Source organism: Ambystoma mexicanum, chromosome 1q (assembly GCF_040938575.1).
Source record: "Ambystoma mexicanum isolate Mex_15411 chromosome 1q, UKY_AmexF1_1, whole genome shotgun sequence".
NCBI classification, from domain to species: domain Eukaryota; kingdom Metazoa; phylum Chordata; class Amphibia; order Caudata; family Ambystomatidae; genus Ambystoma; species Ambystoma mexicanum.
Genome location: NC_090922.1, coordinates 1,409,887,449 through 1,409,901,467, shown reverse-complemented (window position 1 = coordinate 1,409,901,467; position 14,019 = coordinate 1,409,887,449). Strand labels below are relative to the sequence as shown.

General features: G+C 44.4%; 1 protein-coding gene across 3 annotated transcripts in view; it reads left to right on the top strand.

Annotated features, from left to right (window-relative positions):
• Positions 1-14,019, top strand: part of RAD54L (RAD54 like) — a 454,404-nt gene that overhangs the window by 270,857 nt on the left and 169,528 nt on the right. For all 3 annotated transcript variants that reach the window (XM_069642281.1, XM_069642283.1, XM_069642282.1), the window contains 2 exons: positions 4,361-4,435; positions 12,378-12,508. In XM_069642281.1, the coding sequence (XP_069498382.1) occupies positions 4,361-4,435; positions 12,378-12,508 (206 nt within the window). The remainder of the gene's footprint in view (positions 1-4,360; positions 4,436-12,377; positions 12,509-14,019) is intronic.

The window sequence follows — 14,019 nt, the reverse complement described above, 5'->3', positions numbered from 1 at the left end:
CGGTTGTCGTCAATGCGTTGGACTCCTCAGCATCTCCCTGAAAGACAGTACTTGCATTATTTTGGATAACAATAATTATAACTGAAAACAAAGACTAGAGGACGAGTACAAGGGTGTACCATTAGGTAAAATAATTACACGATCAATTAAAACTATTGATTTACATGCCTAAAACAAGTCAGTGTCAGAATAGCTAAGTAAGATTACCCGATAGGCGCTTGAAGTGGCTGATGACTGCAATAACGACACGGATGGAGAATCTTCCGCCTTCATATTGAGTGGATACATAAATGGGGAAATTATTGTTAGCTACTGCTACACACTACCGCAAGGCCGAGAACTAGATCCGTAAACTTGACTCACCAGTGGAGGCATGTGGACGAATAGAGTGGGAATAGCGGTTGAGAGCAATTTTCGCCTCGCTCGCGGTGTTTTCTTCTTTATTAGCAATGATGTGGAGTACATGTCTGGGCTAAAGTGCCTGCTGCAGATGCGGTATCGATCACCCCTCTTGTCCGCAAAGACTTCTAGGACTCTACTTTCTAGCTCAGAGGCTGGATATCCGCAATATCGGACCCATCCTCTTATCTGATCTATTGTCTTAGGGAAAACATGCATTATAGTACCTTCAGATTTGTTATGGGTCTTCGAAGGGCAACCGCCAATGGAACAGGCAGGCATTATGGAAAGTTCTGAAAAGTAAAGATCAACAATTCTCTATGAATACCAATGTGTTAAAACAGTAAATGACACATAAAAGGTTCAATGCAAGGTCCGTTTTGGTTCTTGGAACTATACACGTTATTCACATGCGGATAAGTATTTCAATAACTTTCAAAAAATAGAAAAAGTAATTTGACTAAACTCAGAACATGTGACTAGTTCCTTGCATGTACTGTCGTGAACGAAAAGAAAACATGGATGCAATTTGATGACTACTAGCAAATAGATATAAATTAAAAAATTGGACGCAAAATGATTATGGTACATGGACTTACCTTGACGAACAAACAGTTAGATGCAGGGATCAGAGTAGTTTCTTGTCGTAGAACAGGGAGCAGTTCACAGGTTGCAAACTGACGAGTTTGCTCAAAGTGGTCACGGAAGTTCACAGAGACGAAGAGCAGATAACCAGCACCTTCACGGGTTGACTAGCAAAGCGCAAAGAAGTTCTCATTAGAAATATGAGGTGGGTTATAAAGAATTCGAACCAGGGGTGTGTTTGTGAATGAATGACGTGTATATGTCGTGGCATTATGTGGATTGCAGGGGGCCGTCCAGCGTGAGGGGGATGCTTGGCAGGAGACACGGGGTCTGGAGGTAGACATGGGAACAACAAACCCATGCTCTATAGACCACTTTGAAGTGTACATGGTCTTTGGCACCTCTTGGCCTTTATCGCTCCCTGACAGCTCCACTTGCCAGCAGCTCAAGTACCCCGGTGCGAACTGCCTTTGATAGGGCGGGGGGTGGATCGGGGCGGTGGTCGTGCAGACAAGACACAGGAAGACTCGTGAATGGAGACACACTTATGTGGATTGCAGGGGGCCGTCCAGCGTGAGGGGGATGCTTGGCAGGAGACACGGGGTCTGGAGGTAGACATGGGAACAACAAACCCATGCTCTATAGACCACTTTGAAGTGTACATGGTCTTTGGCACCTCTTGGCCTTTATCGCTCCCTGACAGCTCCACTTGCCAGCAGCTCAAGTACCCCGGTGCGAACTGCCTTTGATAGGGCGGGGGGTGGATCGGGGCGGTGGTCGTGCAGACAAGACCCGTTTGCCGCAGGGCCTCACCAAGGAGAGGCCATCTAACTGAATGTAAGAGGATGGCTGCAGGATCTACTACATGGAAGGCAGGGGGGTGAGTTTATAAATACCTCACCCTCCCAGGAGAATATACACTAGATTCATTTAAAAAATCAAAACAACCATTGTTAAAATATATGTTGGGCTTTATTTTAGATTTTAATTAAACATAAATAATAAACATTACACATTGTAAAGTTGAGGTTGCAGCACATCGAGGGAAAATCCGCGGTATTGTCCACTGTCACTGGGGAAATGTTGTCTAATGGCAAGTACCGCACAGGCAGGTATTACTCTCCGAACGCGGTGTCCGAGCCTCCCGTGAAGCCACCAAGTGAAGCAACGATAGGCCACCAGCCTGTACCACCTGTGAAAAAAAAAGATGCAAACTGTATTAAACTGACCAAACTTTCTTATCAATGTCGATTCAGGTAACACATGTCATTTTTCTTAGAAAAAAATTATATCTAGAAAATGCACTATATGGAACCAATTTACATGCGTTCCAATGATATGTAAATGTAATTTTATATGTGGGAGACGACCATGAAATAGTGGTGGCATCACTGACATCACAAACAGAGTATACTTACTCGTTACTCGGATTACGCGGACGAACAGTGCCACGAAGTTCGTGCATAAGCACCATCATCATCCTCAACACTGTCCGTGAGAGGCAGGCTTCCCTGAACTCTGGCAGCTCGGTGATGCATTGCGGACTTTGCTCGCCTTCCTGCTGACTTTGCTCGCTTTCCGAAATGTAGGCCAAGCACCCGGAATTTTCACGGCAGCAGCAGTTCTCCTCCTCAGTTGGCATTAGCTCGCACCGATTGCACGTGCACCAGGTGGAGACGCCGTCCATGCGACATGGTCCAGGCTCTTCATCCGTTGACTGGTCCTCCCAACTGCCGTCCGAATCCCCATCGTTTTCGCGTGCTTGCCTTTCCAGTAGTTCTTCCTCGGTGTACTCGGGCTCGTACATATACGGCATTATTGTGGCCATTGTGCGGTAAAGATAGTAAAATAATTTATAGCGGAGGTACTGGTATCTGTTCACACGGGCTACAAGCGGCGAAGGTAGCTGACCAGAGCACTGAAACGAGTCACAGAATACTCAAAGTAACACAGAGAGAGGAATGGAATCGAAAATCTGCTGCTGTATGTTGTGAAACGGTCTGTTTATACTTATTGGGGAAAGAGGCGTCCTGCCATTTCCATGGCAACACGTCAATAGCTGAGGCGCAGCGATTGTTGACACGAGACGTGCTTGAAATGGGCAGTACGCGTCTGCTGATGTCAGGCTCAGGGGCGGGGGATTTGATTTAGTGCCGCAAAGGCAGGTGAGCCAGGTCGATGCGGCGGAATGATAGGATTATCACAAAATGGAGGCTGATTTCGAGTGCGATAAGGGGCGAAAAGTCGGGTAAGGTCCATAGGAAAGTTTCCTACGATCTACCGATTTATGCTTACAAACACATGGCCGACCCGTAGGGACAATAAAAAAAAAGTCCCGGAACTCTCCTTTAACCTCGCAGAGCGTCTAAGACAGATTAAGATCCTCAGTAGAGTTAACTGGACACCACTGAGACTATTTAAGAAGTGCCAGGAGTGACTTGGAGGCCGGTTAGGGTTGTAGACAGAAAGTAGGAACATTTGATCAAATTATCTGGGAGTGTAGTTAGGTGGGAGGTTTTTGGAATTAAGTATGGGAGGATAGCTCTGTAGCAACGCGCAGGTCTTGGAAGCAAGACCACGCTGAGCAAACACGGGTTCGTATACCGGGTTCGTATACCGGGCCCGCTTTTGGAAAAAAAAAAGCACGTTTTTTAAATGACCTGCCTTTCCACAATGAAACTAGTGCCTAGATACCTACGGGTTATGTGCGCTGTAAATAAATGCAAAAATAAAGTAACAGCTACCATGAATAAGGTACTTGGATTTCATTTGGATTATTATTTTGCAACACTGATTTTGGGGAAGCCTAGGCAGGCCCAAGCGCTGCCAGGCCCAGGGTGCAAAGAAGTTTATTTATTTTTACTGAGACTGGCACTGCTTATATTGTGCTAGGCCAAACTCCCATAAAAGAAAATAGTGCCACTCACATACTCCCTTTTCTCATACAACGGGCCTGTCTGGAAGGTAAGTGGGGATGGGGCAGAGTAAAGAGGTCGGAGGTCTTTGGGGGTGAGGCGCCTGGGGAGGCAAATGGCAAGATGTCGCCACTGTGTTCTTTCCTATATTTCCAGCCACCTGATTGGCTCAGCGCCCTTCCCCGGGTGCGAATTACAGATGCGCTCTCTTAGTGTTTTTCTTTGGTTACTTGACTGTGGTTTCACTAATTACTTTCAAATGCGCAATTCCATTTGCAAACCTCTGTTAATGTTACTGCATGTCCTAATGTATTTTATTCTTGTATGACTAATTTAGTGGAAAGTTAAGTGCTAAAAAGGAATACAGTTTTTTAAATGTACTTCTTGGCTTGGATGAGAAGCATTGAGAAGAACATAAAGTATTCCGTTTCTAATTCTTATTTGTTTTATTTCCCTCCCAGATGCCTTATTCGGAGAACATCAGATATTCTCTCGAAATACTTACCTGTCAAAATTGAGCAGGTGGTTTGCTGCAGGTAAAATATGATTTGAACAATAGAAGATACGTTGTTTGCTGACTCTTTTTGGCTAACCTTACCACTTTGGCAATAGCCGTACACACATTTCTTCAAAGGCGTGCAAGATTCCTTGTGGCTCTTTCAGGAGCCTATCTATCGGAAAATGGTTTGGCATGTGTCGAATTTATAACAATTCATGGTTCCTCAGAAATTGGACGTGGCCAGGCTCAGATTGTAATCCATTTGCTTGGTATAGTTGGAGACTGTTTTAAGAATACCAGGCCTATGACGGATGTGTTGCAGGTGCCCAGTACTTGTGTAAACCAAGCAGTAAGGCATGACTTTGTGGGTTTGGTGTGTGCTAGGGTATATCTGCCAGCCATATCCTTTGGGTGTCGGGGGTACCTAAGCAAAAATACAGCTATTAAAGCAGTACCATTCTTTCATTTTATTTTTTAAACACTGAAGTGGTCAGTTTAGTTATGAGAATATCAATAATTGTTTTAAGAACTTAATAAGGGTTCCAAATGAAATCAGCACATCACCATTCTGTCCAGTGTGCTTGGTTTTGTTTACATTATTCTGCAACCAGGTGCAAAATGGTAATCTAGTTAATCCACTCATGTACCTGAACAGGTATGGCAAAGCCAACCATTGCAGTGTTTGTGTTGGCTGCTTGAAAATTGCAAGTCAGTCGTGGCTGTTGCATTTTAAAGTTCAATTTTGGGATGAAATTACATTCAAAAGACCATGTAATTTTCAAGCAGTTCTGCAGGAGAGAACATGAAACATTTCTGTCAATCCCATTGCACCATGCCAATCATCGCCACACCGTTGTCCTATATGGCTCATTGACCACAGAACTACAGAGGAAATTCAGTTTGGAAATGTCGTCTTTCAGTTCTTACTGTAGCGGAAAAATCCAGAAAAGAGATCCAAATGATGAATGAGGTAAGCTTGGTGAATGTCTAATAGCAGAAATGCAAAACATCTGCATCGACATGATGGTTTTGCAAAGAAAAAATTCAGCAGACTTGCCCCTACCATAATGTAGCAGTTTCTAAGCGTTTCAAACTTATTTAGACCTGTGAGAGTGTTTGAGGTTACACACTCAAGATGATATTTCTACATTCATGATATTTCTAAGGACTACTTTGGTGTCCGGTGTATCACAGTAACTTTAAAGGCATACGATAACTCTTTTGCTTCTCCTGGCCCTGTGTGGTGCAGCCCACAGGTCACCTTGCAACTGCTTGTTATAGAGTATTTACTATTGCTTATCTAGTTGAGATTACAAAGCAGTGTTAGCCAGTATTCAGCGTTGCAATTATAAGTAGACCTAATTTAACAAAACAACCTCATTGTGCCTTATCTGAGTAATGCAAAACGAATATTCTCCAGCATGGGTTCTGGCATGGATTCACATGCTCATGAATATTCCCTGTCGTCAGGCTGGGAATCCTTGGTAAAGAAAAAATCAGTTTGTTTAGTTTCTGAACTGTCTTTCTACTAATAACCAATCACTGGCCACTGGGTCATACTGCCCCCAGCCAATGACTGCCCTCTACCTAAGCCCCTGTCTGGCAGCCATCTTCAGATTTTGACCACACGTTCAAGTGTTGGGAGTCCTCGTGCTATAGCTCTCGAGCTTTTACTGCGTTTTAGCGATTTTTTTCAGAGTTACTCTCATTTTTTTGGTAAATCGAGCCTCAAGCTCCACTGATTCTACTTCCGATCAACGGGGACCCATTTCAGAATTTGCTACGCCCCTCAAGGGTGAGTTTTCGTCGAGTTTCGCTTCTTGGAGGATTCCGGAAGATCTTTGAGGCCTAACCCGCTTGGACATGGCCCAGGGCAAAGGAAACCCGACGCCCGGATCCAAGCTTTTCAGGAACTGCCCTGGATGCGGATTACAAAATGTCCTGAAGGAAGATGAGCACTCTCGTGCCTTTACTGCCTTCACAACGACAAATCGCACATGGAGAAGGACTGTGCGTTTTGTAAAAATATGTCCGAACGGACGATGAAGGATCAAGGTGAAGGCCTCAGGTGTGCTCAAAGTCACAAGGCCCTGATTCACCTGGCTAAGGCCTCGATTGAGGGAGTCATGGCGGCCTTGGCGAAGCCTGCGGAGGCTATCCCAGTGGAGACGACCTCCGGGCCTAGAGTTTCCCTGCCACCACGGAGGGAATCCTCTTTTCAGCCTATCGATAAGACCCCCGTGAAACCCCGGGCGGAGAAAGAGGGGGGGGGCACGGTAGCCATTACGGACACAGATGCCACCTCTGTAGATGAGCTGGCTGGCATCGCAAAGATCCTGGACCAGAAGTTCGAGGAGGCCCGGTCCTACGGGAGGGAACCCGACGAGGCGGACGAAGAAAGCGACAGTGATGCCGACGAGGAGCCGCAGGCCGTGGAGGAGACGGAAGTTCCTACTCCCCGACCCCCCAGCGGACAACCCAGCGGAGCCTGAACCGTTGGGAAGCCCACAGAGCAAGCGGTAGCGAGTCCATCCTCCTCCGCCCTTCCAGCCTTCACAGCCTTCTCGGCCCTCACCTCCTTCCCCTCCACCGAGGGATGAGACGGGAACGGAGACAGTGACGACGGGGACTGACGATGACGGTTGTGATGATGGAATGGACCTACCTTCACCACCTCTTCGGGCCTCCCCCCACGACGAAATCGGCTCATTTCACGCCATGATCGCCAGGGCATCTGAGCTCTTCCAGCTCTGCCCCGAAGAAACTCGTTTCTTGGTCCTACTGCCACTTTACGTGCTACCAAATCTGAAGATGGCTGCCAGGGGAGGGGCTTGGGTAGAGGGCAGTCATTGGCATGGCACCTGGCCTAGTAGGATCATTGTCTCTTTCCCCCTGTCCTCCTCCCTTGCCTCGTCACGCCTTGAAACACTTGTGTATAGGCGTGTTATAAATGCCATATCATATCATACCAAGAGCTTCCAGGATCTACTTTTGACTCCACCCAACCAACTCTTCCCATCTGACATTAACGTTGTTTGTTTGGGAATGGGACTAAGGGAACATTAGGACACATCCAGAAGGCATTTAAACAATAATTGGCACAAGGTTATAGTTTGCCTCTCATGTAGAAGTCATGTAACAGCTACTCTTTGTGCAGTGGTAGCTCCTGCTTACTGTGTAATGCTGGATAACTAGAAACTGCTTTTCACTTCCGCTCAACAAGTCCTAATTTTGATGCAGACTTGCTGATCCTACCTTGGCTTGGTACAGTTGTGCACCTGATACGTCCACCTTTTTCAGGGTTGATCATTCGGTCCACATTCAGTCTAACATTGAATTGAAAAGTGTCTAGGGGAATGAAACAGAATTGTTGCAGCACACACAACAATGATGGTGGTTCTTCATAAAATATCTCTAGTGCCCTTTAGAGCAAGCTTCTGACTACGACACTGCCAGAAATCGGAAAGTAGAGCTGAACCTCTCTCAGCCGCTTTTTGATGTATATGATGGGATCTTTGTTTCTAGACAACATTTGAGGTCCCACAACGGTTGATCACTGGAAACCGTATACACTGAATGTCTGCTGCCAGTGAAAGTGTGCCTCAGTCTCTGACATTCAACTCCATGTGGATTCAGAATGCGCAATTTGCTGGGTTTTCTAGTCCACTGATAGAACGCTGCCTCTTCTGTGCAGTGATGTATGATCCTTATAGAGCTGCAAGTTTCACTGTAGGTATCTAGTTGCAAAAGGCCTGAAAATCTATTCTGTCATGAACACTTAGGTATACAAAGAATTAACAAGCGGATAGCATGCATCATGGCACATATAGAGATTTTCTTGCCTATATTCTCTGCAACAGAACTGAGAGCAGTGGAACTGGATTCCTCGATGGGATGCTCCTATAGGTCAGCAGTGGCCCATATAGGTATGCCTGATTATAGATACATTTGCTGTTAGAATGGTAGGGATGGGGGAATCGGGGACATGGAAATTAAAAAAAGGGAGATCAACCTGATGATGCTCAAAAATGGCAAAACAAGCATAATGCAAAACAAGAGGTGATGGCTGGGAGGTTTAGAATTAATCTCAACCTATGGTATTGCTCTCGGCAGCCCTCCAGACCACTGTTCTTGGCCTACTAAGCCATTACGAAAGGGTAAAGACCAAATGCAAATCAGGCTTGGTCCCACTCCCACACTGCTTGGTCACATCACTTCGGCATGAGACCACAAACATCCCCAGACATGTATCTATTAGGATAGTCTATTAGGATAGTCCAACTAAGGGTTTCATAAAACCATATCTAAGGCAGTATACAACTCCACTCTTAGTATGAGACAGTATCACCTGATAACATTTGGTAGCGTAGATAGAGCAGCCAGGCTTATTTTAGGAGGGAGATGGGGCTATAGCTTGGTACAAAGAAATTGTAGCATACATATGGTCCAAAGAAACACTGAAACACTATAAATTGAAAAACAAATGGGGCAAGAGAAATCTTGGGAAAGGTAAGTACTATCCCATATCATGTGAACACAATTATAAAAACCAACTCATTACTTATGCTATACAAACGAAAGTATAGTCTATTTCGATTACAATAAGCAGTCAAGGTGAGTCAAACCTATAATAAATTAAGAATGGCCTTCATCTATTCGTGGGGAGTAAAACCAGGTTAGGTATACTTTCAGAATACAATAAGTAATTCCGGGGCAACAGACACTATCAGTCAGAATATGCAGTGGTATTCATTTACAGAATCACTTAATGAGATCTTCTTTCAAGTATGGGTACAGTTACACTACAATGTAACATTTTAGACCACAGTTCAGAAGGGGTCACTTAACTTGTATATTACCTAGAGGCCTAAAGCTACTCAAGGATAAGTATACACAGTGAATCTATTTTAGAATTGCACTAGAGCACTTCAGGACAAGCAAAACACAAGAATACAGTTTAAGAAGAGCAGCAGCTATTCAAGGTCTGTGTACTGTAATGAAGGCATGCTATCAAACAGTGAAGACGGATACAAGTGATTACAGTTCAAGGGTGTTTATTGAACTTCAGTGGGTTGGTAAATCGTCTATCTAAGCTACGACCATCAAATAATAATAGCACAGCCCTAGTGAAGTCTATCAAAATAAAAGACTAATAAACCTATTGCCAATCCTTACATCTAAATACAAATTAGTGTGGGATAACAATGTACGCAAAGGAAACATGTTCAAGAAATATGTCGGGATGGTTGAGCATTTAGCTTCCTGTCTCGGAATGAGTATGGTTCGAAGCTGCGCAAACATGTCAGTTGGAATTTGGTACAAAGCTGTGCAAACAGAGGTCCTGTGTCTGTTCGAAGGACGTTGAACGAGGGAATACGCTGTGTGCAGTGGTTCTGTGTTTCGAAGGGTTGCTAAAAATCCAGTTTTAATGTGGTTTGAAGCTGGTTGAACAGGTATCCAGCTGCTCCTGGACTCTGGGTGCTGAGATTCCCATTCCTAGGGCTCATGGACAATATGGGTCCCTTTCCCCATCACTCCCATTCCAGGCAGGCTTGCTGGCACCTGTAGAGGTCCTTCGCCTCCAGTGAGGAGCCTGGGTATCAGTGCTGCCGGCAAAGAGTGCAGGCCTTAATCCAACAAAAGTTACCTCCAATGTTTTCTGGGAATGGTTAAGGGATAAAACTTTCATCTGCGATTAAACACTGGTCTTCACCTCTGGCAGTGGGATTTGGAAAGGACTGCTCTCCCAGCAGGGTTAACATGAATTCTTCCTAGTATCCTTACAATTCCAATTGTGAATCGGGGGAGGAGGGTGAAACCCTCTCTACTATAGGTAAATGGCTAAAGGGGGTTGGATTAAAACAAGCCTGCTTTAATCCCTGTCCTTGTGACAATTGGCCCGTGTCGCCGGATGCCATAACCAGAGTGACAAGTCCTGCAGGAAGTGGTGGGGACAGGAAAGAGAGGGATTCTCACAGGAACCCTTCCTCAAACCCACTTGTATTCCCTGGCTTCCATAACTCCACACTCATCTCTAGCCCGCCAATTTAAAGGCTCTCTGGTGTGAAACCCTCTAGTGTGAATAACAGGGGGGGGTCGCACCCTAAGTTACTAGGGGAATCCAGACGTGGACCCCTTGCTCACTATTCTTAGAGAGGCTCGGCTCCATCCTGATGAGGTCCAACCAGACTGAAACACGTGTCTGGGGTTGCTGTTGGTACTCTTGTTCACAGGAGAATTGCTTAGCATTTTGGTGCTGGACTGCCATAGGGCAGGACAAAGACTGATATGTTTTAGATATTTCTCCTCTGTGAAAGATAGTGAGCTAAAGACTCTGGGTAAGTCTCTCGTAACCAGGACTAATGTCCGGCAGAGGGACTCCCAGGGCCCCCCTTGTTTTTTACCCTCTAGTGTGAGGCAGGTCTTTAATATGGATTTGCCTCTTTGAAGGCAGGCTCCTACGGGATCTCCTGTTGTGGGCTACTGAGCATGGCAGGGAGGACAGGCAGTCATCCAGTCTTTTTTGTCCCATTCACTGGCATGCAGACAAGTCAGGTGCCTGGAATCCTCATTGTTTCTCATATCTGGTCTGAGCTCACAGGATTGTCACTGGTATTTTACAATCAATGTGGCTTTAATAATTATTTGAACCATCATCCACCTTACCAAAACCTAGGTATGTCTAACATTTCCAGATTACTCTGCACAAGGTGATGGGTTAATCATAATGTTGATGGTTTTGAAACGGATGTGTAGACTTGAATGCAGCCTCAGCACTGCAGTGACGTTACTGTCATTGCATCTTTTAGAGAGCTCATGTGACCTCTGGACCTGCTCTGTGCCACTGGAGAGCAAGAGAGGCATATTAGGTTACTGATGCAGCAGTATTTAATATAAATCAAAAGTCGGGGATTTCACACCCTTGCCAGGTGGCAATTCCTCATTCTGTGTGATTGTACCTTTCCTGGTCCCCCTATGTCCGCAGAGTAAGCCAGGGTACTTTGTACCAGTAAATCCAGATGTGGATGGGCCATAAGAGGAGGGACAACTAGGGAGAAATTATAGCTGCCTGAAAAAATGTGCCAGTAGGCGTATCGGACCAAAATGCATAAATCCACTCATTCCTCCTCTCGGGGTCAGCTGATTGACACCAGCAAGCCTCTATCTGCAAGTGTTTTGGCAGAAAGATTACACTATTGATAGGCAGACCTAAAAATGTAATCTGCATAACCATTAGAAAATTCAACAAGAAAAGAAAAATGTTGAGATTGTCTCGTGAGAGTTAAAAAAGTACAAGAAATTCAAGTCTGCTACAGTAGAATCATTTTGCTCTATTGCATTTTTAGTACTTGTGTTTTTGTAGGTTTAGTTTGAAAGGAAGGAAGGGTGGGCACCCCTAATTGATTGAACAGTAGTAAATATTCCAAAGACAATAGTTAGTCAGAAATTAATCAGAGCGTACCAATAAATCCTTGACACAAGGATGTAGAGAATCCAAAAAGGAGGTGCTAGATCAGATTTCCTAGCTCGTATTACGCTCACGCTGTGCCCAGACAAGTTGCAGCTGTTTGTTAAGTGTTCAAGTAATATTCCCAAGGTTCACGAAATTATAATCTATACATTTAAATGTAACAAATGTCCTTTAATTTCATGAAAGGCAGTGTTCATCCAAAATGTGTGTCCAAAAATAACTGCCAATGCATTTCGGAACTAGGTCCATCCTCCGGGCTGAACACTGGCTGTACATCTGGGAACATAGTAATTCTAGTGACTATCTGGAATTGTTTCCAACCTGCTGCCACGGTCCGGGTCACAGTTACATGGCAACAACAGGTAGAGATGGACCATTCCAGATAGTCACTATTTTTCCCAGATGTTTTAAGGCTTTTGCACAGCCAGTGTCACATGAATATGTGCATGTTTTTAAATCAGCCTGCATGCTGTTATATCTGCATAACATGTACGCGCCCCTGTTCTAGACTCACCCCTCTGCAAACAGAGCTGTACAAGCGGTTTTTGAAGCAAGCTATGCCGGCCGAAGAGCTCAACGAGGGAAAGATGAGTGTCTCTTCATTGTCATCTATCACATCATTGAAGAAGCTTTGCAACCGTGAGTCCCATCTTTCCATTGTTATTATTGTACTAACCCAGTTCCTCTTTGCATTTATCTTGTAGGAGAACTGTAGAAGTATATCCTTATTTTACAGAATGTGCCAATGCAGTTGATGGGCAAGTAATGATTTTTGTGTTATACTAAAATGCCTAACAATTGGTGTTAAAAAGCTTCTGAATCTTAACCTGTGTCTGAATGCAGTAGGGCTTATAGCCCAGTGTATTAGAACCTGTTCCCTGCTACCTACTTAGGTCAGCTATTTGAGCAAACTTTCGAATCAAGCCTCCAGTGTCATGATTACTTCGGATTGGAGGAATTTTGACATATCGTGCAGTGATGTGTAGCCACTTTGAGATGCAATGATGTATTAGAAATGGCCAACACTTGTAGTATAATATCATTGCTTCATGTAGATCTGATCCCTGCCGCTTTGATGCGCTGAAATAATTGCTGCTCGTACTTAATTTCTTGGTGAAGAAATTTGTAAATCACAATAAGAATAATTACTAAATCAGGCTTTCTGAAATGTATACCTGTTACTGATGGTTAAACACAGATATTCAAGTGACGTGCATAACTGGTTGAGCGATCTTACCAGCCAACTTCCATCTGCCAGTACCTTTTTGAAAATATTTTTAACCAGACTTCTCACGGAAGCTTTTCATTTGTGTACTTCAAGCCACCAAGTTACTATTTTAGGTTTGCGTCGAAATGGCAGCAGAAGGGTTGGTATGGCAAATAATTTCTTTTACAAACACCCTCTCACAGTATCGTCATTGCTATTACAAATTCATGCATGTAACACAGTATATATACGCTTTTTAGATATGTAATGTAATATGGTCTTATATAACCCTCTTCTGTCAGTAATGTTGGCCTTGCTGTGCATGGCTCTGTAAGAAAGGAGGACGGGGTGTAATAGTCGGATAGCGGGAAGGTAGATGCTGTGGTGTTTGCCAAACCAACCTAGTGGGGTAGCATTTCAGTCGAGGCTTAGTCTCAGGAAGGATGTGAGAGGGGTCTAGGGCTACACTTAGTAGTTTGTCCCTGTTAATCCCAAATTACTTGTACAGCGCTCCATTGTTTCCTAGCTAGATTTGAGCTATATAAACCCAAATAAAATATTAATACAAGCTACCCTTATTGGAAATGGTGGAATAAGGGAAGAAATGGAGAGCATAGCAGAGAGAGTAAATGAATTGAAATGACAGTATTTGTGTGCACCAAGCAAGACTGTTGTATATGCTCACAGCAATCCGAATGCAGCTGAGTTTGACCCCTTCCAATGCAATATTGGCAAGCTCACCGGAACCTCCAACAAGGTCTGTGTGGAACTGGTTCTCTGCCTTCATTGGAGAGTATATCCCCTGAGACTGAAAGCTTCTTTCAGGATGGACATCAGTTTCCCTTATGTGGATTTTGTTTGTATTGGTCTCGCCCCAAGACTCAAACCAGTGAAATTGTGTAACGAATGAGCTGACTGTAATGAAGAGGATACTGTGCCCGTT